At 42.1% G+C, this 25,830-nt stretch overlaps 1 protein-coding gene across 11 annotated transcripts in view; it reads right to left on the reverse strand.

The window, feature by feature from the left end:
• The window catches only part of chl1b (cell adhesion molecule L1-like b), an 83,174-nt gene that overhangs the window by 10,871 nt on the left and 46,473 nt on the right, over positions 1–25,830 (reverse strand). For 3 of the 11 annotated variants that reach the window (XM_074646122.1, XM_074646205.1, XM_074646875.1), the window contains exons 3-25: positions 24,619–24,636; positions 22,027–22,135; positions 21,595–21,785; positions 20,867–20,989; positions 19,485–19,655; positions 19,153–19,179; positions 18,897–19,011; positions 18,581–18,762; positions 17,330–17,461; positions 15,665–15,805; positions 14,618–14,729; positions 13,594–13,760; positions 13,344–13,509; positions 13,100–13,224; positions 12,624–12,725; positions 12,084–12,281; positions 11,800–11,870; positions 10,858–11,080; positions 8,595–8,710; positions 8,176–8,380; positions 7,918–8,040; positions 2,535–2,714; positions 374–445 (exon numbers count right to left, since the gene is read on the reverse strand). In XM_074646122.1, the coding sequence (XP_074502223.1) occupies positions 374–445; positions 2,535–2,714; positions 7,918–8,040; positions 8,176–8,380; positions 8,595–8,710; positions 10,858–11,080; positions 11,800–11,870; positions 12,084–12,281; positions 12,624–12,725; positions 13,100–13,224; positions 13,344–13,509; positions 13,594–13,760; positions 14,618–14,729; positions 15,665–15,805; positions 17,330–17,461; positions 18,581–18,762; positions 18,897–19,011; positions 19,153–19,179; positions 19,485–19,655; positions 20,867–20,989; positions 21,595–21,785; positions 22,027–22,135; positions 24,619–24,636 (3,069 nt within the window). The remainder of the gene's footprint in view (positions 1–373; positions 446–2,534; positions 2,715–7,917; positions 8,041–8,175; positions 8,381–8,594; positions 8,711–10,857; positions 11,081–11,799; positions 11,871–12,083; positions 12,282–12,623; positions 12,726–13,099; positions 13,225–13,343; positions 13,510–13,593; positions 13,761–14,617; positions 14,730–15,664; positions 15,806–17,329; positions 17,462–18,580; positions 18,763–18,896; positions 19,012–19,152; positions 19,180–19,484; positions 19,656–20,866; positions 20,990–21,594; positions 21,786–22,026; positions 22,136–24,618; positions 24,637–25,830) is intronic. The other 8 variants (XM_074646288.1, XM_074646373.1, XM_074646459.1 and 5 more) reach the window with 5 other exon arrangements.

The following is a 25,830-nucleotide window of genomic DNA, read 5'->3' on the forward strand; positions in this document are numbered from 1 at the left end:
ACGAATATATTTTTTTTTCTCACATGCCTCTCAGGGCTTCCGTAGATTTCACTTGTCTTATAACAAATGGAGCTGTTACTTCCCGTTCCAATCCTTATCTCCCCTGGAAACAGCACCAACTATTAAAACAACTAATCTGAAAAGGCTAATAAGCCTATAGAGGTATTTTGTATCTTGGTTTTTGTGTAATTTCCTTTGAGCCGACAGCCAACCAAATGAGTCCAGAGGTCATCACGTCACCTAGCAACTGCAACATGTTCTGACAAAACATAAACATGTATTGTCTTTCCTATTTCTCCATATTTTATTTCCCCTGTCTTTGTTTGTCTCTGTGGATTGATGCTTGTTGTGTCAGAATGCGCTGCAGCTCTACCTATGGTGGAGCGAGTGGGTTTGGTCACTGGGGACTTGGGAGTGCTTGGAGGTGAGGGGGAAGCTGACTTGCCTGGAAAAAAAAGACAGACCTTGTGGTTATCAATCGGGACAGAGCTCGGGGCGCTACGATCTACTGTTAGCACGCATGCTATTTTCAACTCTAAAATTAGTAACTACTCACGTCTACTGTGAAACATAATCTAGAATCGAAAATGAATATATCATTTTATATTTGCTTATCGCCAAGGTGAGATTGTGTGATATTTTTTTAATTGATTTGATCTCGCCTTTTTAAAAGTGAATTAATTTTCTTTTTGCACATCATTAATAGGAAGAGGGATGGCGGTCTGAAGCTCTTCCTGGGTTTGGCTCTTAAAGCATCATTTATTTCCTCAGCTTGAGTTAGACACGTCGCACTGAGTCTGCTGTTGTCAGGATAAAAGTCAATATTCGTTTACAGTCGCTAATGAGCCAAGATTAATATGAATTTATAATTAGCTTACTCATTACCATTGCTATTAGAGAGGAAGCCACAAACTTTATCTGAGAAGAAGTTGACAATTTTCTAATGAAAGGAGGCATCAGGGTGCTCTCTGCTGATGGCAAGGGCAAACAGCAGACAAGGTCAATTATCTGCAGAGAAGCCGAGTGTTTGGAGCTTTTCAATTCTGTACGGGAAAAATAAAATGATGTCGAAACCTGATGATTTATTCGGGGCTTTGTAGTGTCCACACCTGTCCACGTTTCTAAATCTAAATCATGCACCTGCTACCTAAAGTAATAATCATTGACTGTGAAACATGTCATACCAACATGCAGCTCATTTTGGATTCATGTTAGAGCAGTTTGAAACTGTATATGTAGGTATGACATGCCACAGTTTCTACATGAACACAGATCTACATACTGAGGCCAACAGTGGGAGCCAAAGTGGAAGCTGCGAGACAAAAAAAAACAGAAAAGGAAAGAAAGAAAAAAGACAGAAGGGGGACAAGCAATGCTAAGCAGATGTATACACTCTCACACACATTGACATTACACACTGTATGATCAAAGGTAATGCTCGAAGCAATGCACGTTTTAGTGGCGTCAGAGAGAGACCATTAACAGAAACAACACTGACATATACACACATGCATAGCGATAGCACAGCTGGCACCAATAACTTTCATGCTTCGATCTTAAGAGTCTCTCGCACACACACACACACACACACGCACACACGCACACACACACACACACACACACGTAACAGCTCCCTACATAAAAAATGAGTCCTTTTCCCTGCAATCATTTTTTTTTTTGCTGGCTTTTAAGCATGCAAATAAACAACCCCTAAGAGCCAATTAAGTTTCTTTCTGTGATTGTAAGGATTCTTCCAGTAAACACTAAGTAATCGCCCGCGTATTCAACACCTGCAGTGTGTTGCAGCGTTAAGTTGAGCTGTTTTTGTTTGTGCACACAAACACAACTTGAATGACGTACTTAATTTCTTTCGGCGTGCGTTTGTATTAAAAGCGAAACCCAATTATTTATGACGACGGTATCTCTTCCTGCGGTTTCCTGTTTCATTTCCCGTCCGCTCGCTCATACCGCCGCCCCGTAATCTTAGCAGCAGCTTGACTTGAGCTTGAGCCAGCCTGAAGAGTGGCATGCAGTCCTCAACAAACGATATGTAATTGAAAAGAAAAGATTACACGCTGCAAGCCGGCTCATTATGATGACTTACCCGCCGACTCTTTCATGATTACACAATTCGGTATCAAAACCTTCAGTTTCCCCTCCTGCTCAAAGCAATTTTCTTTCTTAGCTGATTGTTTCATAGCTCACGCTCTCCGTCCAATCAATAAGCACTTGCTCTCTCATGACAGTGACAAATGAAAACCTCCACTGCGCCCATATGAAATTGTTTATCCACAAGAATTACTTACATGGAGATATGAGAAGCTTGGCTGCCCAGGCATATATCATATTCCGCTAGTTCAATGCCATTAGATGGTGAAATGGCTTCGTCACCTACTTCGCTCGGCCTGAGTGCCGACCCAGCCAATTCTGAACCTCAAAGCTCGTCTGTGTTCTCATCGTCTCCCACCGACGAGCTCATCCACACATACGCCGCCTATAGTCAATTGCTTTGTGGACTCACTCCCATCACTCACTTGTTTCCAGGGTGGTGGTGCACTCCTCGCTGACAACCGGCCCGCAGCCCATCCTGGTGCAGGAGCGCAGGTACAACTTGTATTTGCTCACGGGCTCCAGGTCGCGCAGGATCCACTTGGTGGTGACGGGGTTGCTGATGTCTACTGTCTGCCGCGGCCCCACTTCTTCTGTGTCGTTGACTAGATGTAAATATAAAAAGAAAGGGTTGATGCTTTCAGTTAAGGCGTGCAAATAAATACATATTTCGTATGTGAGGGACAGTAGGCAATATGAGGGGCAAAATGCATTTTCCATTGTTAACCTGCCATCCCCTGTCTCCATCCCATAGTAGCAGAGAGAGTGCAGGCCAGAGAGGTTGTATAGTTGAATATGTTAGTCTAGTCTGACTCATTGATCCTTTATCCGACTGAGGTTTGTGTAAGTTAGAATCTATGACCCCGACCGAGGCTCTGAAATATCAGTAGCCTAACTGTGCTGTGTGTTGATAAATCCATGACGCTGTCCGTGGTTCTGATTTAGCAGACGGATTTGTAATTTTCTCTGAGACCCACCCTTCTGAACCGGGTCCAACCACCCCTGTTAAAGATTAACAGATCGCCTACTGGTAAGAGCTATTATACTGGGAAGCTATCGGTAGATAAAGTAAGAAGTACAGGGAGTAACAATTTAGGAGGGACCTCAATCTTACTTTGTACATTGAAAAATGGGAAAACCAGACATGTTTTAGAGTTTGTATAACCCGTTCTTACACTGTAATAAGGAAGCCGTCTCGCTCATTTTCAATTCTTTGTCCTGCTGAGAGGGTTCCCAGTTACGTGCGAGCCAGAGCTCTCGTAAGCAGAGGTCTGAGCTCCCATGAAAGCAGTAAAATCATACACCTGTGGGGGTTGCTAATACATTACCAGTAAGGCTGTCAATCGATTAAAGTATTTAATCATGATTAATGTCATGATTGTCCATAGTTTATCACGATTAATCGCAAATGAATTGCACATTTTTTATCTGTTAAAAATGTACCTTAAAGGGAGATTTGTCAAGTATTTAATACTCTTATTAACATGGGAGTGGGCAAATACGCTTGCTTTATGTAAATGTATGTATATATTTATTATTGGAAATCAATTAACAACACAAAACAATGATAGATATTGTCCAGAAACCCTCACAGGTACTGCATTTAGCATAAAACAATATGCTCAAATCATAACATGGCAAACTGCAGCCCAACAGGCAACAACAGCTGTCAGTGTGTCAGTGTGCTGACTTGACTCTGACTTGCCCCAAACTGCATGTGATTATTATAAAGTGGGCATGTCTGTAAAGGGGAGACTCGTGGGTACCCATAGAACCCATTTACATTCACATATCTTGAGGTCAAAGGTCAAGGAAATGGCCATGCCAGTTTTTCCTCGCCGAAATTTAGCGCAAGTTTGGAGCGTTATTTACCCTCCTTTGTGACAAGCTTGTATGGTTGGTATTAATGGAGTCGTTAGGTTTTCTAGTTCCATATGATGCCAGTATCTTCACTCTAGCTTTAAAACTGAGCCCGCTACAACCTAAAAATTGCAAGTTGCGTTAACGAAATTAGTGGCGTAAAAAGAAACTTGCTTTGACGGCCGTATTAACCAGTAATCATTATTTTAAATACAAATAATGCATTTTCCAAAGAGTATTATTTACGAGATAAATAGGCTAAAAGTTACATGTTTTCCAAAAGACCTACGCACCAAGTTCTTTCAAGAATGACAGTACGGCTGCTCTTCACCACCATGGTGCCCAGTAGAATATTGGGCGAGCTAAGCCTGTTGAGAGAACGCAAGCCAACCTATTTGGAAGAAAAGGCCACTACATGTATCAGCCAACATTATATTTATAATATATAGCACGTAGTGCAGCTAACCAGGGCACCGCTGCTCTCTCCAAGGTGTTGATCCTACAGCTGTGAGGAATAGGAGCTGTCTCGTTCTCTCTCACTGAAAGCGCACCCGGCTATTATTTATTTATTTTTTCCGCCCCTAACTTTAGTTATTTTAGAGACCTCCACGAGCTCAGATAATAACTTAAACCCTACATGTTGGTATTGTTCTGTCACTGAAAGGGAGTGCCTATTAGCTCCTACCCTAGCACAGCCTGTAGCTAGACTGTAAATACATTGAAAAGGAGAAAAGAAGGGACTGTTTCATTTAACATGCTGCAGATTCTGTACTGGCATTGTAATAAGGGAATTTTTCTCACAACCAAAAGGTTGTAAATATGTATTTCTTCTAGTAACTGTGTGATTCCTGTACTTCACACTGAGATATTTAACTTTCAGCTCGCGCTCTGTTTTTGAAGCACAAAACTCTGGCATTTCAAAACACTTCCAACTGACAATCACGAGACATTTCAACGATGCCAAATGAAGCAAATGCCACAAATGCACATCTGCCTTTTTTTTTTGTTGGCTTTAGCAGAAGTGTCATTGTCATTTGCTTGTTTGGCTCAGTACCCCCTTTACAATGTTATTAGCATTTAACAAAAAAAATGATTTTGACCTGCACATTCACAAGCAGAATTTATTGTTTATTGTTGTGTTGTCTTTGTCTACATTGCGATGGGATCTCATTTTTCACTACGTAAAAGCAGCGCAGTAGGCAGGGAGGTGGCATTTATGTTCTTTGTAACAAAAACAAACACAGCAGGTGTTCAGGTGACCTTTGCTGTAAAAGAGGTGCAACAGAAACAATGACAAGAATGTATTGGTCTGCTTCTCTTTTTTGCCTAGACACCACCCACTGTTATCGGACATCTCTGTTTTTATTCTGTTGTTGAGGTTTTTTGTTTCTAGGGATAAAAACGCTCCATTTTTTTGGGGTAAATTATGCAATTCAGGCTGTTGCAGAGAAGAGGCCACGAGCATCACGTTTCTGCCCTGGTGGACGGATACTTTCTCACTTATCCGGAAGCACTCAGGCCTGACAGCCGGTGCACATGATCCTATAGAGTGAGCAGGCTGAAGGCTGCAGACTTTGGCTCTTCCACTGACTTCGGGCAACAACAGTTCCAAATATTCTCCAGCCCTCCTGGGCCAAATATGGTTGGCCTTGGGTAGCGTGAAACAGACCGAGACTTACCAACACTGAAATCCGAGAATGACCCGACAGTTCGAGTTTAGCTAAAATGGGAAGAAAAACAGAATGAATTGCATCCAAGGTCATTGTTAACTCCCACTCGTGTATACCAGTGCAGCGCAAATTTCACTCGGTGAAGTTCTTCTACAGTAACTCCGATTTAGAACGGTGTTAAAAAACATGCAAATTTACGACTGCAAGTGAAGTGAAAGAATGTGTCAGTGTTTAATCTTAGGATGCATTTGCAGTGTTAATGTAAAGTGTGGCTACTTTAATGCAGTAAACTGCTCTGAACCGATGAAATGACATGGAGTTTGAGTCCTCATATTCACCCCTCACATAAGTGTGACACACTTATCTTTGCCTTGTCAAGTGGTGGGACTAGCTTCCTGAGAAGTAGGCGCCTCATACAGTAGTTGTTTAGTTTGTAGCGGCCTACGCTGCCCCCCAGGCTTTAGAGTGGGTTAGCAGCTCTTTAAGGCACTGTGACCATGCCACCCACTCAATGCTGAGGGGAACTTTGGGATTCTGACAAAAACTTTCTTTGTGAGTTCAGTGAACAGCTATTATCATCACTACAAAGTGTACTGGTAGATGTGGACATGATACGGAGTTTTTCCTCTATCAGCACTTGATTCTAACTTTAAGTTGCTATGAGGAACTTTTAACTGGTTATGGAACAATGTAATACTGATTCCTCTATATGACCTACATAAGTCAAATCAGCAAGGAGATTGGTTATTTATATAGGCTATTCTTCATGCTTGTCATCGGTGCCACCAGGGGTGGATTCTGGCTAAATCAGACAAAATCATGCAGGTTCACCAGAAACTGCTTCAGCTCAGACTCCAGCAGGGCCTCAGACGGACCCAGATCCGGCTTTTGCTGCCGCCTTCGACCTGCAATCAGAGCTCCGGTGTGAGGTGGAGAGCTCCGCGCCCCGGCAGCAGCAGCTGGGAGCCAACCCCACGCTGCTGGAGGCCCAGCCCGTATTGCTGGAGGGAAGGGGGGCGAGGGAGAACTAGAACCAGATCAGTGCAGGGCAGACTGTCAGACCCTGCTGCAGTAAAATGAGGTTTTCTAAAGGGACTCTGGTGCTCTGAAACACTACCGCTTTTGTCCACCTACAAAACAATATTAAAGTTCCTCATAGTAGCTTTAAGTAACTTAATTCTAACTTTTAACTGGATACAATGATCAAAAGGTTTCACACAGAAAACGTGCCACTTCAGAGCAGGTTAATTTAACCGTTAGACGCCGTGGTATTCCTGCACGCTCGGTGTGTTAAACGATGTTACAACAGGCCTTTCCTGTGAAAACCTGTGAGACGTGAAGCTATTACAGGCCGCGCTGAAGATGGGCGTAGCCCTAAAACAGCTGTGCTGCAGCTTGAGACTCCCTTTGTGCCGCTGATGATACACTGACAGCTGGCTACATTATCCTCAACATTTCGCACATGACTCCCCTCAAGGGGACTTCAAAAAAAAAGCCACACTTCAAAGCGCCCATCAGCTTTATTGCCGTGGTACAATGAAAACGTCCTCTCCTGAAATACTGTGTGACACTTGGCCCTCCTTGTGCAGCCGCCAAATCAAACTCAATTAGGCGGGAAAACGCGGCACTAAGACGCTGTTGGTAGTTCAGCTCCGTTATGACTTTTGTTTAAGGACGGGCAGAGTGTGTGCGCACGTGGGGATGCGTTCAGTGACGTTATCCCCCCCGAGTGGGGACGGTGAGCTGTGGTGACGATGTCCCCTGCGGACAGGATGGGGTCAGTAAAGCTGGACCTTAACAGACTGTGACACGGTGGCCTTGGTCAGCACTAGCTGAGCCATGATCGTGACATGCAGGCCAGCAGACATCACCCTGACATGTCTCCTATACGCACACTTTGATCTCAGCGCGACCCCGGCCCTATTAGAGCAGCACAGTGATTTTCCTTCCCTTGCTGAGGATCACAGGTTAGACAATCCCCCAGATCCTCCTCCTTTCTTCTACAAGCACACTCCTGTACTGTAAATACGTGTCTGTAGCAATACAATATGGAGGTAGAGGCTGTGCATTTTAAATAATGAGGCTATTAAAGTTTCTGCAGTCGCTGTATCCAAATTGAAACGTATGGCCTGTGAGTTTTTGTATATACTCAATTTCTCTTTTTTAAGAGGGTACAGAAAGGAACACAGGGATGTAAACACAAGTGAAAAAGCAATACATCCTCGGGGCATCACCGTTATATCAGAGTTAGTTAAGCATGCGGCGTAGGGGTACGTACTGAGCTGATACTCGAGGAGGTACCCGGTGAGCATCCCATTAGGCTCCGACGGCGGGGCCCAGAGCAGCGAGACGGTGTGCTTTTGGACGTCGGTGACCCTGAAAACTGGATTCTTCTCAGGAACTGTGGGGGCATAGAAGGTAATACACACAGTAAGCAGTCTAATTCTGCAACCCAGTTTCCTTGGCTATTATTAGATTTTTTTCCCTTCTGTAGTTGTGAATCAATAAACTCCATGCTGTTTTTCCACAATCCTACCTCCCTCTGGGGTTTTGAAGTTGAGGTGATGGCTGCCGGGCCCGTTGCCCCGCCCGTTGAAGGTCATGACGATGAGGCTGTACTCGGAGAAGGGCGTCAGTCCCGGCACCGTGCCGTGGTCCCGGTCCCCGGGGAACGTCAGCGTGTGTTTGTCTCCGTGGCTTTTCTTTGAGTCCGTCAGGCTGCGCAGACGCCACCAGTTTATCTGTGGAAGAGACACACGGAGCCATCAAACTTTGTACAGCACACATACCGTATGTATATGTGTGTTTTCTTTCTGGTTGTCTGTGCAGGAAAACATCGAGCTGGCCAAGTTAAGGAGACAGAGTGGGGTGAGAGAAGCAAACGTTGAGGAGCAAGGTCAGGGCCGTTCCTTTTAAGCTGTGTCTAAAAGCAAAGGTCTGTTTTTGAGGTATTACCCTGTAGCCTCCCAGATGTCCATGTAACTTGTCCTTGTGTACACGCGTCCAGCTAACCTTGACCACGGAGCTGTTCATCACCTCCACGGCTACATCGTCAGGTGCAGCAGAGGGAACTGCAAAGGCAAACACACATTAAAATCTGCAGTAAGTCAAGGAAAGAGAGAGCAGGGAGGAAAGATTTGCAACTATGACAAACCAGTTTGAGTTCTGAAAACAACTCAAATGGCACCTATTTACAGGAGGACCTATAAGGGATCTATCCGACTGGAGTCTACCTACGATCACACAAGCTAAATGGTGTAAATATACTGCATTTAATAGCACCACATTTGAGTGAGGACACAACAAGGAGAAGAGTCATGACCTGAGGTTAGTTCCTGGGGGCAAGTCCAGAAGAAAGCTAAACACAGGAAATACAGTGAACTTCTGTACGGGCTGCTTTTCTCTTGAGAAACTATAACTGCTGCAGTACACGACCGTGAAACTGAAAGTCTGCTGTAGGTCAAACTCTCAACTCAACAAAACATTTCAACATTATTTCACAAAGTGAAGCAGAGTTAAGCAGAAAGGGAAAGAAAGATTATAATTAAACCACATTTTTCTCCGTAAGAACATAACACACTAAAGCTGCACTGGCTACTTTGTACTCTGGCAGATCCCAAATTAAGTTTGTGAACTTCAATACCCAGAAACCACACAGTCAGAACTCCAAACACATCATCATCACCTGGTTTTATCCACCAGGACTATCTGTAATGTCTTTTCACTGAAAATAGCAACAAGAAAACAGTATTCAGTAAACACTTTATATTTTCATTTGATCTGAGAGTAGAACGTTTTTTTTCACCACAATTTAATTAAGAGAAAATCTATAATGTTGTAGGAATGATATAATAATAATAATAATGTTGTAATTATATAATATTATATAATGCAGGCATCTTTTAGTGCACCTTTTGTTAAATTCATTTTAATCAAATTTCTAAGGAAAAATGTTATATTTAATTTTTAAAGGTGCTTTAAGTGACATTATAGTTGTTTGGGTTAGAGGGACGCAACAATAAGCTGAATAACACCACTATTGACATTGTGGCCTCACAAAGCTCTTATGGCCAGAGTTGCCAACTTGGCACTCTTCTCGAGGGACTGAGAGACTTTGAACACGCCATGGGACGTTTTGGGAACACCATAAAGTATATAAAGTTTTACTTTTTCTCCAAATATACAGTTTACAGGGAGTTTACACTTCAGCTCAACCGCCTACATTAAAAGTTGGATAGAAAGTTTAGCTTGACTTCATTTTTTTTTCATAATTCAAAATCTTAAACATATATATATATATATATATAAATGATGACGTGATGATGTCCCAGGTCGTAACAGAGCAAGTAAGGCTGTAGCAACAAACCCCCTGAGTGTATTGAATTGAGTGACAGTATGTTTTATTGCTTGTGAATTCAACTTTTCATTTCATTTCAAGAGGAAAATTATTATTATATGTCTCACTTGAACATATGTCCAATATTCACGGTCCTTTTAGCTCCGTTTTAGTCTCCACCAACTCTTGAAGGAAATAAATGCTCCGCTATGTTCACTAGATAGTTGCTAACTTTATGTGCTGTTTGGTGCTGGGCAGGTAGCGGGTTTATCAGAGCGTTTTTGCTGCTGCAGCTGGAAAAGATGAGAGCAGAGTTGTGGCTTGGAAAATAAATGAAATGAAACCATGAGTTAAAAGGCGCTAAAATGCTCCCTAGAGTTACGGAGAACTGCAGAGTTGGGTGATATTTCTTTGCAGGTTCGTCACTATGAACGACCCCCTTTCACATTCCTCATAGTCATTTGATTCATTGCTGGGGAAAAAAATAATGTGTGCAGCTTTAGATAAAACCTATGGAAGCCCTGAGGTGGGGAAGAAAAATATTGAAAACTGGTGATCCATTGTCAAAGTCTGATCAAAATAGTTTTGTTTTTATGACTTATAAACAGGTGAGTAAAAGGTTTTAATCGGATAACCATTCTAAGTTCCTTATTTTTTTTTGGTCATCTGTAAAAAAGGTGAAAAAATAAAGTTTTCGAAGGCAATTTCTTTTTTTCTGGAATATTTTTCATGTGTTTGTTGTTGTAATACTCATTTCGGCCACAAGAGGCTGAATCGCATCACCAGAATATAGATCACCAGATTTTTTTTTTTTTTTTCTTCACTTGCTTCTCAGGGCTTCCGTAAAAAAATCAAACGAGGTCTACAAAGATCACTACTCACAGTCCTCTCCTGAGTAGCCGGTCACTATCTTGGGCTCGGGGCCCCAGCCCTGATGGTTCCTGGCTTGGATCTTGATCTCGTAGGGCACAAAGGTGGGAGTTTTCTTCACCACAAACGAGTGTCTCTTCACCATGTGTTCCTTCCAGTCCTCCTCCACGTCCTGTCTCCTGTAACTCACCTTATACTCCAAACCGGGACCGTTGTGCTCGATGGGTAACAAAGGCTGAATAACGGGACGAAAAGAAAGCAAAAATTAAAAAAAAGCAGAAACAATGGTGTGAAGGGTCTCATAGAGACGTTCACAGTTGCATAAGACTTCTTCTTTGTATTTCACCGCACAATGTCACTGCCTCCGTGGGATCATCCTGCAATCTAATAATGGAACAACTGACCTGGCCTAGCAGCATGGCTTTTCTTTTGATATTGGGCTTGCTAAGAAATTGGTAGATGAAAAGATTTATCTCCTCACAGAAGTCAGACCGTGAGAAATAGAATGAGATACCATTATCCGCAAAAGCAAATCATTAACAGTGGGAGAGCTCCAGGATTCAGGGACTACATTACCATGACAGGGCAACCAGATAATAAGTGAAGGAGAGATTTATCTTTTTACAATAAAGCAGAATATATTACTGTACGTGTTAAAAGAAAAAAAAAATATATCTTTTCACAGCTCTCCTTTCTCTTTCTAATCAAAGCTTTCGACAGAAACACATTCAGAGTGATCCCAGAAAATGGCTTTTCTGAGTATCTGAACCACAGAATGAAATATCAAAAGCGAGCCATTCCTATTAAATTAAATTCATATTGGTAATTGCCTATGAAACATTGATAAAACTTCTGTTCTTTGACTTCCTGTATTAGATGTGAATAATCCGCTGTGTAAAGGTAGCTGACATTTTGCAGTAAGAGGATAATAAAAGACCAAACTCTATTTCTTACCTCCCAGTTGATATCCATTTCATGTGGCAAATGACCTTCGATTTTGATATTTTCAGGGTTCTTGTCAGGAGCTGTAGAAAAGAAGGAATATAGATTTTTTCGCTATTGTTAGTGGGAGAAATCTCCGGTGAAACGGGCACACAGGAGAACAGACTTTCAACAAGAGCGGAATCAATTATGTAGCAGGTCGGAGTCTTTTTAGAGTTCACAGAGCAGCGGCGTTGGCAGCTCAAGTGGCCTGGAGGACCTTATCAAAAAGTTTGACAAACAATGAAGCCTCAGACCTGCCGGCGGGGGTTTGTATCTCTCCGTTGGCTCGCTGGGACGACCCCTCCCTACGGCGTTGACGCCACACACGCGGAAGCGGTAGTCGACGTGGCCGTGGAGTTTGGGCACGGCCGAGTTGTGGTTCCCAGGTACTCGGAGCAGCTCCTTCCAGTTTCCCGGCTCCCACTGGCTCTCCTCGTACTCGATAATAAACTCTGTTGACAGGCAGAAAGACAATCAGAGCGCTCCCTTGCTGCTTTGGTTCTTGCCAAAGGATTGCTTATCTAACCGCCAGCTGTGCAGAAACATCCTCAAACCCTGCTCTGGGCTTGTATATCCCTAAGGGAGACTAATCATAATCCACGCTCGGATGAATCAATAATAGACTCATTGTACAAGATGGTATCAAAGAAATCTATTAACATGCAGAATGAGGCCCAAAAAAATGTGTATGTCATATTAATACCGTTCAGTGAAGGTAGCACTGATTCAGTATGTGCTATACTGACACCTGCACACACACACACACACACACACACACATGCTCCGTCTTTTACCTGTGGTGGAGCTGTTGTGATCGTCCCCGGGGATCCATTTCAGTTTCACACTTTTGCTCTTGTGTTCAGACAGTACCAAGTACTCAGGTGCATCGGGGACGTCTGAAAACCATCACAACAACACGGCTTTGGAAAATCACAGACACATCAATCTCAGCAGCAAAAAAAAAATATATATATATAAAGGCCACGGGAACAAATGTTCGATGAAATCATCCCGAGAGCCAGAGGATGTGGAACGAGCTGCATCGCCGCCACTATTTCTTTTAAACTTTAACATGTCAAATATATCTCGAAAGGGCGATTGTCAGACACGGCGCAGCGCTAATAAAGCCATGGGTCTGCATGTTCACGCTCTGCTTTGGCTCCCCTGACATATTGATCCCTTTATGAATGCCTCATACATAAATGTAGCGCCAGGGGTCTGTGATCCTTTGGCACCCGGAGCACGAGTGTTGTGTCGTATGTTAGCTCACCTAACACCATGAGCAGCGCCGAGGCCGCGTCTCGGTCCACCGGAGTCCTTGCCACACATGTGTACACACCCTGGTCCCCGTGGCTCACATTGATAATCTGAAGAATGCCTTCCTCCACAAAGTATCTGTTGACAGAAAGATGGAGACGCAGTATTGATTGACAAAATTGAAAAGTAAAATGGCTTTCCAGCTGGGATTAAGTCTGCAATGCTGTAAAAAAGAAAAAGAAAAATCAGTATCCTACCTTGAGTTCTCAGTGTAGTTGAGGGCTATCGCCACATCATCTTTTTCCCAGAGGAGCTCAAAGTCGTTGCTGAAGGACTTGTCGTACTCCGCGAGGCATGAGAGCTGGGCCGTGGTACCTATTAAGATCTGCAGGTCCGCCTGGGCCGCCACTATTCTAGTGGGATCTTCCATAGGCACAAGAGTATTAGTTACATTTCAAGGACTGCGAGCAACTAAGGAACACTTTTACAGGTAAAAAAACTGTTTACCTTTCACATCAAGCGTGGCGTCGATGGCCGACGACCCCTCTGTGTTTTTAGCTAAACATGTGTACTGCCCCGAGTCGTCTTTCTCCACGCTGTCGATCTCCAGCGTTCCGTTGTCGTGGACGGTGAACCTCTGCCCCTCCACCGACTCAGACGAGTCGTCTTTGCTCCTGGAAAACATTCAGAAAAAATATAACTTAGTTAAGTTATTTTACTGTTAACAAACAACAAAATGATAAATATCAATGTTTAATAATATTACTATTGCTATGATTTATGTTAATTTAACAGTTGATTGTTGCACACATTTTATATAATATATATATATAAAGTATTTGTTAATGATTAAGACATTATTTTAAATCTTAAATAAATTGTTTGTAAAACATCTATAAACATTATTTGGATAGATAGTTCATACTTTGTCAATGGTTAATAATTGAGTTTTGGTCCATCTACCTACGTAATATTTATAGTTATTTTACAAACAATGTCTTAAAGGTTTACAAATCATTTGCCATTAACAAATACTTAATATAGTATATATGAAATGTTATGTGTGCAACAATATATCTATCAGCTATGATACAATATATAATTTATAAACTAATTATTTTATAAACTAATGATAACATAACAGAAATGATAGCATTACTAATAGTTAGTAAGCATTATTAATTATCATTTCATTGTTTGTTAACAGTAAAATAACTATTAACTAAGTTTAATTAACTACCAATTTACCATTTATAAATGATGGTTACTATAAAGTGTTACCAATCAAAGTATTCTCAAAGTACTTTTAATTCCAAGCTCAATATGAACGGAGCAGCAGTGTGACTGGATAAACACTTCACTGTGAACGTTGCTGAATAGAACATTAGTGTTGAGTGACAGGAGGTTTACTGTGCAGGTCACTGATAAAGAAACATGCTGTATATAAAGAGGGGGAGTGTATGCATCTAACAGTTGAGATCTACTGCTCTCTGCTGGTCCAATCGGAGACGAGAACAAACTGCACACTTACCAAGTGATGGTGGAAGGAGGAGAGCTGAAGACCGAGCAGTGCATCATCACTCCCTTCCCCTCCACAGCAGAGTAATCCTCACCCTCCTTGGTCAAAATCATGGGGGGCAGATCTGTAAAAGACCACGCAGCAGAATCTTATCATCAATCTGAGGTTGTTAGAAAAGGCAGAGGATGCTCTAATGTGTGGATATTCCACCATGGAGGAAGCTACCCTTAGTTTTAGGCAGTAAAAAAACAACTCTGAGCGAGACCAGGGGTGCAATTTAGCAGTCTTAAAACCCAGACAAAACAGGAAGGAATGAAGCAGATAATCGTGGGTTAAATGAGGCGACAACACTGTTGCGTTCCCCGTGGGATAATTGTCGGCTCCTTTGTGTCAAAAAAATGACTCAGCTGTCAGCTTTTTAGAAATGTGTAAGTGCGAAAATTAAATCAAAGGGGAAAACAATGGAATAATAAGTAAGGGAGGCGCGTGCACCTTATCGGTTGTAGCCAAAGCCTCCCATTAAAATGGTCTGTCTCTCCTAATTGTTTACAAAGGCAGCCGCCGGGACTTAGCATTCAGCGACTGTCCAGCTTTATTAACTCCTGTGTCACCGAGAACAAACTCTCCACGTTTGTGCAGAGCGACAGAAAGCTGTTTTTTTTTTTTTTTTTATCTTCATTTGTAAAGCAGCACATGTTTATCTTATGGCCCTGGAATCAGTATGGAATTGAGGGAGAACTTGTTAGCATATAAATGGCAGCGAACTGGGCTTGTTGCTCCACAGGGAGAACCGCGAGCCTGAATGAAGGAGTTACAGCTTGTAGACAGCCCTCCTTCCCAGGGCTCCTCGCTGCTTTATGGGCATATGCCAACATCAGCGCGCCAGCTCTCTGGCTCGACACATCAGTCAGTCAGCAGTCTCCCGATGACTCACTGCAAAGTCTGACACTTAACTCACAAACACTGTTCACAACAAAGTCGTTGGAAATCGTTTTTTTTTTCATGTGCTTGATGGTGAAAGTGAAAATGATGATGGCTCACAGAAATAAAAGCACTCACTCATGATCATGATGTTTGCGTTTGACAGAAGGGTTCCGTGTACGTTGGAGGCCTCGCACTGATAGACGGCGCTGTCAGACGCATCGGCTTTATGTAAAACGATGGTGTCACCAAGCGCCTTCCTCTTGGCTGAAGGGAACCCTGTAATAGACCAAAGACACATTCAGTAAATACAAGAGTTTCAGATCATCACCGTTTCATGCGGCAACACTGTTTATTACACGGCTATGTTGAATAGTCCATTCTGATCGGTCAATCACAGCGTTCTACGGTCTGTTATTTCTTTATAGCAGACCATTGCTATGCATAACAGACCGTTGCTATGGGCGCTGTTCTGATGTCCAACTCTGGAGGACCGTTTTTTTTTGTCAAAATATTGATTTCTTCAGTAAGTAGCTGTGTAATAAGCGGGATAATGTACAGCGAGCCAGTCATTGTTGTGAAAGAATCCCCTTCAGGGTGATGAGAGACATGCAGTATCGCCCTGTCGGGGTTTCTTTCACAACAATGACCGGCTCGCTGTACATTATCCCTTACATGTACTGCTTGATTATGGTAAAAATCGTAATCATGCATTGAGATTACAATTATATAACAAATTTACTTGTTGACTTTGGAAACATCATGCATCTAGAAAGAAGTGAAATGCATCAATCTGGTGCACTTTGAGAGCAACATTAAGAGGTTAGATCTATGAAGAACTTGTAACAATTTAATCATAAACACATTGGCTGTATAGATATATGAATGTTGATGACACGGCAAAAAAGTCACACCCGCAAAGCATTGTAAACAGGGTCCGTGTTTCGAGACGGGTCAGGTAGGTAGCTGAGCCGACGTCGCTGCAGACACCCTCCCGCTGAGGACAGTCGCGCCTGGAGAAGGGAGCCCTGTCCATCCCCGCGGGGAGAGAGGGCAAATCAGGCACTAATTCCACGGCCCCGGGATGCGGCGAGGTCAGGGTGAGGACTGTTGTAAAGCTCAGGCCGGAGCCCCGAGCCACCTTAACCCCGGGCCGTTCCAAGCCAACCTGGAGCCGGTGTTGTGTCAAGTACTGTTTCCCGTCAATATGTGTTTCCAAACCTGAACCAACCCTTAACCCTAACCCTAACTACCGAGGGGGAAGTGTTTTAACACGGGGGAAACACTATTTGATGGGGAAATGGACTTCAACATAACACCCGACGCGATGCACCGCCACGGAGAAAATGCATCCAGCAAGGGCCAACCACCGCCGGAGAGAGGTCCCACGAGGGGATCCTCCCACACCCGACCCGCCGAGTTGAATCACCCGGGCAGACTGAGCGGACCCCACCCATTGAGAAGTGTCAGAATACTTTTGGTTCATTATGAAACTGTGGCGGGACAAATGAATGAATTGGAACAACTGGGGAGGGGCGACAGCGCACCACTGTAAGGGAAAGGGGTGCGCTGTATTTATAAAACAAGACAAAACAAGAACATCATTGCGAAACAGAATGCAGCACAATAATTATTTTATCTCGATTATCTTGTTTTTTTAATCGTTGGAAGCCAAAATCCTAATTGAAATCAAGAAAAAAGATGAATGGCCCAGCCCTAGTATGTACATTAAAGACAGACTGGCTTCAATTTCTCCAACAACCAAGGTTTGAAATAGTGAAGTGAGTCTGAAGTGTGACTGACCCTGCAGAGGTTCGCCGTTCACCCTCCATGTTATAGTCGGCTGAGGAGTCCCGCTGGCGGAGCACTTGATGAGCACGTCTGAGCCGATCATACTGAGCTGACTCTCAGGCTCAACCAGCCACTCTGGAGGCTCTGGGAAGACACAATCAGCATGATATTATCAGACTGACGAGTGGCATTATAAGAACGACACTAAGCCGTAAGAGAGTCTTGCTGCAATAAATGCTGCGTTTACAGGTCCAGCCAGAGAAACAATTCACAGCAGAGGACATTATGCTTATTTACAGGGTATTTCGACTAAAAAGTAACAGCTGCACAACGACTCCAAGTTTATTCAGGAGACAATCTTTCACTCCTAACTGCATCATTATTGTGTATTAGGCACTAATTTGATTTATAATAGTGTTGCATTTATACTGCTGAGCCTATAACTCTGCTCCTTTCTTTGTATTTACAGAACATCCTATACAGAGCATATCCAATGTACCAAAATACGATTAAACTTTAAAGTAAGCAGAGGGTACATTAACTCAAGTACTGTACTTCAGGTACTTTACATGAAGTATTTCCTGCTACTTTATCCTTCTCCTCCAATACATTTCAAAAGGAAATACTGTACATTTTACTTCACTACATTTATTTGACAACAATTGTAAGTATTCTTTGGATGAGCTCATAAGAAAGATTAAACCAGTGGTTTATAACCTTACTGTACATAAAACCAGTGTCTAGTTGGATTTCAGATGTCTACGAGGTGTTAACAGCTCCACCAAAGAGACATTTCCCCTCTAAACTCCTCACATGGTTTCATTTAAATAAATGTTGGAGTCCCAAATTAGTAAAAAATATTCAATATTTCACAAAAAGAAAAAGAAAAAATTAGAGGGAAGTGTAAAAGAGCTTTGTCTTTTTTTTCTTTCCTGCGCTATTGATCATCATACGAGCCCTCAGATTTATCTTGTGACCCTTTGGAGGGGCCTGATCCAGAGGTTGGGAACCACTGGACTAAAGTATCCATACTGGAAAATACTTCAAATGAGTTCCACTTCAAGCAGCTACAACAGTATAGTTGCTGCTTAAACATTGATGCATTAGCATCAACAATCATTATAATGTCACAATAATATATCAGTCACAAGGGACATTATTATGTAAAAGGAGTCTTTCTGATTTTACTTTACTTTTACTTGTAATGCAGTAGTTTTATGATTTCAAATATGTCAGACATGATAATAACAGCACTGTAGTTACCTTCTACTTTCAGAATGAAGTAATGGACAACTTCTCCATGCGTGTTCTTTGCCTTGCACATGTACTTCCCGCCGTCTTCCTGTTCAACTTTTGGCACAATCAGCAGTTTCCCGTGATTCTCCAGTTTCGCTTTAACGGGGAGCTTATGACCGATCTTCACCCACTCAACCTGCGGAGTCGGACTGACGGAGAGGGGACAAAGAGTGAGTCTGTGAGATATTGACTGTAAAAGACAGAATATTATATGTACAAGCGACTAAACTGTTGGACAAATAGTACCAAAATATGTAAGAAACTCAAATAAGTGGTTACTTACAATCCCTCAGCAATACACTCCAATCTCATGTCCTCTCCTTTGACCAGCTGTGTCTCCGATGCCTTGACACTAGAGGGCGTCAGAAGAGAGGGTCTCCTCTCAAGCATTGCATTAGCTGAGGAAGTAAAGCAGAGAATTAGACAACAGAAACCAGATGGCTTCACTTTTATATTTTATACATTTACATACACACACCTGCCTTGTGCAAACAGCTGTTTATGATGAGTGTGTTTTACTCTAAAAACTTCAAACTTACCAGTTTCAGGACTCATGTCACTTTTTTCTGAAATGGAGGTGGATGAGACGAAAACGAGAAAAAAAAAAAGAAAACCAATGAACATGAGGACAGCGTGTAAACATCACGACAAACATCACCGAAGATCAAAATCACAACATAAAAACCGAGGAGATGCACATAAACAAGACAGCCTGACACTTGGATGGCTTTTGAAGTGTAGCTATGAATACAGACATCAATGAACATGTTGGAAATGATCAGCGCTCTGAAAACAAATCAGTTTCGCATCACGCTGGTTTGAGAGGAAAATAACACTTGAGTGAAGACGGAGACGCTGAAGTGACACCTACTTGTCTTCACGATGACAGACATGGCGGTCTTCTGAACGATGGTTCGTATTCTTGGGAAGGCGGCGAAGCAGCAGTAGTCTCTCCTGCTGTCCTTGTCCTCGGCGTGAGAGAAGTAAAGGTCTCCGTTCAAGCCCATAGAAACCCTCTCGTCCTGCTCGATGTGCTGGAGATCTGAGCACAGGAAGAGGAGGTTCTCATGTTAATGGACATTTGTCTTAAACCCAGAGCATTTATCAGTCATGAAAAGGTTGGACTCATAGTAACTTTAAGCAGTGGTAGAATCTAACTGTAAGTACATTAACTCAAGTATTGTACAACTCCATACATTTCAGAGGGAAGTATTGTACTACTACTATTACATTTATCTGACTGTATAGTTACTAATTGCTTTTTAGATTAAGATTTCACTTAAAAAATAGTTATATTAAATGCTAAGTTTATGAAATGGAATGCATTTTTTTATATAATAAACCAGGGGTTTGTGAAAAAAGCAAAGATTAGAGACAAATTTGTGCAGTAGAATCTAGTTTTTTCTTCTTTCGTACCCCATTATTGATCTCACAACCCCTTAGATTTATCTTGTGAAAATGTGGAGGGTCACACGGTTGGAAATCACTGGACTGAACTACCGATGTGCATATAAACTGCTTAGGCATTGATGCATCAGCATAAATCTAATTGTCACATATAATAATATATCAATCATAGGAGCCATTTTTCTGCAGAAAGGGTACTTTTACTTTGGCACTTCAAGTATATTTCGCTGATAATTAATGGAGCATTTTTACATTGTTGTATAATAAGGATATAAATACTTCTTCCACCTTGACCATTAAGTGACTTCAAGTTTGGAAAAATTATTTTATTCCACACTGTTTGACAGTATCACATACAAAGTATATTCTGTATCAGCATTAGTTTGTTATGACCGTCCCACCTTCATATCAGTGAGGTTTAAGGGGTTAATCAAGAGTTAAGAGTCTGTTATGCTCTGTCATCAAATTTAATTCATGATTGATGATGATAAATATATACAGTATTCTCTCCTTCTTTTCCCCACTATTTTTTCATGTATTTCTTTGTATTTATTGGATTGTTGTTTACTGATTAGCTATTTTTCTTGCTCATTTTGTGTGCTTCTTGTTGTCATTTTTTTCGTTTATTTTCTCCCTCTTTTTTTTCTCATTTTTTTTTCATTATCAGGATTTTATGCAGTCTTATGTGTGTGCAAATGAAAATAAAAAATATATAATAAAAATCAGTTCAGGAGGTTCGGAGAAAAAGTTTTCATAAACTTTACCTAAATACAGCATTACAATAAGTTTCAATATGTATATTAAACTAAATTGCACCTGCACCACTATTAGGTTATCTTCACTTACTGATAGTCATCCAGTAGATCTGGAGGGGAGGAATTCCTTTAGGTGGATCACACTGTAAAACAAAAGGCTGGCCTTCCTCCACCACGACAGGATCAAGTGTTTCTTTAGGAAACTTCGGAACATCTAGAAAATAAAAAAACAGAACCTTCAGTGAGTAAATGAAGCCAAGACATGAATGAATAAACTATACAATGCAGTTCTCCTCTACTCCAGGAGATGGCAGTAATATCATTCTTGGATTTAGTGGGAGGCCCAGAATGTGTTTTCTGGGCTTCAGTAGATTGAACTCTTTGGGATGTTTCAGTTCTTGGCCTGCAGAAACAAAACAGACATCACTACTACTATTGTGTGTGGCTTGTCACAGCCGCCGCTGAGTGGTTGAACCCCGGCCAAATTTAGTCAAAGTCCCCCTTGGTGTGGATTTTCTTTGAGAATGTATGTGTACTGTGTTTGGGAACAAAATGAAAAATGTAGCGAAGGACATGATGGAGAGGCTGCATCACACTCCATGCTTTCTTTCCAACACTACAGATGAGATGCTGCGAGGGGTTGAGAGCTCGGGAGCCTCAATGACTTTTCTGTTACGTCCAATACAATGAAAAGCTCACAATGGAGAGGTGCAGTCATTACACGGGACTGCTGGTCCTGATTCCCATTGAAAGCACTGTAACAGAGCACCACACGCACACACACATGCACACACTCACTCACAGATGTATGTTACTCACGGGGCACAATGAACTCAATCTCCTTCGATATGGCGGTCCCCAGTTTGTTTGAGGCGTAACAGCGATAAGTTCCCTGGTACTCTGTGAGGTTCCCATTATTGGGTATCACAAAGGTCCCAGAATCCTCCTCTTTCATCAGCCGGGGGTCCAGAGAGGGGTCGAATTCCTGCCCATTCTTCGTCCATCTGAATCTACATAAAGACAGCCAGTATTGAAATGTCAAGTCCTTCAGCTAACACTGCAGCAGCATTTTCCAAAGATCTAAACCAGAGCACCCAAATACAACATGTTGATGGTAAAACAACATGTCGTTGTTGTTGTTGTTGTTGTGGTTTGTTATTAGTGTGTGTGTGTGTGTGTGTCTGGCTGCTAACAAGCTCTCCGTCCTGTCCTCCTTCTTGCATCTGAAGCGATGTGTGGCTCGGTACTCACTCTGGAGCGGGATTCCCTTTGGCTTCACACGTCATGGGGAAGCTCTCGTCGAACGGGAAGGCGATGAGAGAGCTGGGCGACTGCTCTGTGATGGTGGGCAGCTGCTCAACTGGGCAACAAACAAACAAGCATGGAAACGTGTGAGACACAACTCAGGCCTCTATTCAGAAGAATCAGAGTTAATGTGATACTACGGCAGTGGTTCCCAACCTTTTTTGGCTTGTGACCCCTTGAATCAAAGCAATGTGTACTTGTGACCCCTCACCGCAGGTTACATGGTCTTTTTGAGGAATTAACTTTTACTTTTTAGATTGTCTAATTTTAAGAAGCTTGAACTAGTAAAATAGTCCAGTATTTCATATGAAAAAAAGCAAAAATGAGAGAAAAGTCAGAAAAATAACTAACTTTTTCTTTCTTTCTTATCCCTTTAATCATCTTGTGACCACTCAGATTCTTTTTGGGGCCCATTCGGGGGTCTTTCCTGCTCAGAATGGGCCTTTTTGGTGTGACTATGCATGACAGTAAGCATGATCGGTCCACGTAGAGTAAAGGCAATGAATCTGTGTTACCTTATTTGACAGAAATCTATGCATTTCCCTGTTATTTATGACCATTTGATAAACAAAAATGTCTTATGATGGAGTAAATGAAACCATAATCTCTATAAACAGATTCTTCATTCATATCAGCAACTGGACAAGATTTTGTATTGACCAATCACGTTCGAGCAGGCTTTGGTTGAATGCAGGTAAACAGTCCGTGTGGAGAACAAAAAAGGCGGAACGCATTGGCAGAAATGCAGTCTCAGAACACATCGGCTATCGTCTGACGGTGATTTAGCTTTTTATTGGTTAAAAATGAGCTTGTAAACTGAAACAAACTCATGAAGCAATCCCGTCGTACACGTCGTCTCTAAACTCCAACTTTAGTCTTGCTCTCAAGTTGCTAATCGAACTGTAAACAATGAGCTGGTCGAAAGGAAAGTCTTGGCCCGGATATCCACTGGCTACACCAGACCCAAGAAATATAACCCCATGCCCCCCAGAGGCTTATCCGTCATCAGACCGATAGCCGATCTGTGTTGAGATTGATGAGACCCCAATTAACAAACCTGGTTAAAACTAGTATCACCGACTCACGGTTGTGTGCCTCTGACAACCAGTCAAGTTGCAGTTTACATCCATGTCTGTCCAAAATGTCATCATTTTATTCTATTAGACATTTGGGTGAAATTGTCAAAATTAGCATATGAATTATTGAGTTATGGCCAAAAACGTGTTGACCTTGACCATTGACCTTTGACCACCGAAATGTAATCTGCTCACCCCGGAGTCCAAGTGGACATTGGTGCCAAATTCCCTCCAGGCGTTCCTGGGATATCGTGCTCACGAGAATGGTCTGACCGTGAGGTCACAGTGATCTTGACCTTCCACCACCAAAATCGATTCAGTTCATCTTTGAGTCCAGGTGGATATTTGTGTCAAATTTGACGAAATCCCCTCTAGGCGTTCCTGAGATTCCTGAGATGAGTTCATGAGAATGGGGCGGACGGATGGACGGATGGACAACTCAAAAACATAATGCCTCCGGCCAATATTTTATTATAACATTGGAAGGGGGGGCAGTGAGTTTGAGGAAGGGGTGTTTGGTTGTGAGATGGGAGGCAGGTCACATTCTGATTCAGAGCGTTTCACCCTCCTTTGCTGGCGGACTACAAACCAACGTTAAAGGTGCATGCTGCCACCTACTGTTCAGCTAGCTACGTGGAGATGCCGGAGAAGCCTGACTCTGGACGGTAAAACTTAGATTAAATGCTATCGTTAAAACCACCGGGAGAGTCCGGTACAGCCCGACTCTGGACACTAAAACTGATCCCATTAGCACTAGCTTCCCAGCGGAGCGTTCAGGCCCAGTCAAACCAGTGCAGCTTATCTGGTTTATCCAGCGCCAGACGCATGTGTAAAATAAAGCGACTGTGGATGAGAGGGGAGTTGACTGCCGGAAGTCAAAGACGTTGTGTTTAAGTTTATGTTCTGCTTGTTCAACCATTGTTTGATAAATTGCTATCAAACACATTTGAATTGTTATTTTTTATTCCCAGTTCTTATCATTTTGGCGTTGGCTACAACCTCTTTGGGGGGGCGCCAAAAATCCCTCTATGCAGGAAAAACCCTGAGGTTGGGAACCACTGTACTATGATGTTTATGATTATTTTGTCTATAGAGTTGATGGTTTTCCATTTAAAAGTCATTTTGTTAGATTGGTTTTATTTTGGCACAAAACTCTCATTTGGTCTCGTATGATATTGTGATGGCAGAGTTGTGACATGTGCTATGCATAGAACAAACACAACACAACGAGTATTAATGGTACTAAGTGACTAAGTGTAAAGGAAAAATGAGGACATGCCATGAGTCCTACAAGCTAAACACCAGTATTATGGAGTCATGACTGATGACACATGAGATTCAGACCCAACACATATGGCTGTGAGTAAAGCTGCCGCTGCGCTCAACAGCGAGCCAAGGAGATTAACATGAGAGAGCAGAGGATGTCACTAATACCAGCTACGTTATGGCAGACTGAACTTACTGTTTATATGACCTAAAACTACAAAATCCACGGCAGCAGGGGGGAAATAAACAAAACAAAACCAGTCAGCAGTTGGGGAATTATCTCTTCATGTCACAAGCATTCTCTACATAAACCCTTTTAAACACACACATGAGTAATGCAAAACAGACGACTGAATTAACACGATATTCTGACATCAGTGAGCCCAGAAAACCTGTTTGAACTCTTCTTTATCGCGCCCTTAAGAGATATTTCTGAATAATTTAGAGGGAGAGGTTTGATATGCGTTTCCAAGGAAACTGGGATACACGCAGATCCGACACAAAAGAAACAAAAAACCTGATTCAAACAAGATAATAGCTGTAAATATATTCCATTCACAGAACGCTAGTTGATTGTAACAGTTCTCTATAGTGTGATATATCTGCCTCTAAATTATTCAATACCTTTTTTTTCTGATAAAAGCACTTGAAGATGAACCACGGACAAGTTCTCTGTAGATGAGCATTAACAATTGTAAGACTCCTTTTACATGACCTGTCCTTGTTTACATCCTCTGCTGCGTCTTCTGGCTTCATGAAGCTTTTAATGTGTGTTTAATAAGTGAGTGTCTGTTATGGAGAAATTCAGCCTGAATTCATACTGAACTGTTAGACTGTAAAACGGTGATTTAGTGGTAATCTTTTATCATTAACCTAATATAAATATATAAGATATTAATTTTCAGAGTAATTTCAGAACCAACATGTGGCCGTCTGACATGAAGTCTTGAATGTACTGTCAAGTGTTCACTAAATAAATCAAATTTAGTATCTAAACAAATGCGATCAGCATATTAGCAGACTTCCCAGCATGCATTGTTTGAGGGTTTAAACCGTAGATTGTATATAAGAAGTGAACGTAGTCACCGTGACGTCACCCACTGGTTTGTGGACTGACATTTTGAAGCCTCGAGTTTGGTATTTTGGCCGTTGCCTTATTGGTGTGTTGCACCCAGAAGTGACACGAGAGGGTGGAGCTAAGTACAACCGAACCCTGAATAAGACATTCTTAGGTGACCAAAGTGATAGAATTAACTTTCATGAACTGAAAACACACTGTGAAAAAGTTCTAAGACGAAAAAACGGACAACTCCCAGACCGGACAACGCTGTGGCAGTGACCTGTCAATCAAAAGGTAGTCACGCCCTAAAGCATCCCCTGCTTTATGGTCTATTTGACTCTAAATGGG

The sequence above is a fragment of the Sebastes fasciatus genome, chromosome 1 (assembly GCF_043250625.1).
Source record: "Sebastes fasciatus isolate fSebFas1 chromosome 1, fSebFas1.pri, whole genome shotgun sequence".
NCBI classification, from domain to species: Eukaryota; Metazoa; Chordata; class Actinopteri; order Perciformes; family Sebastidae; genus Sebastes; species Sebastes fasciatus.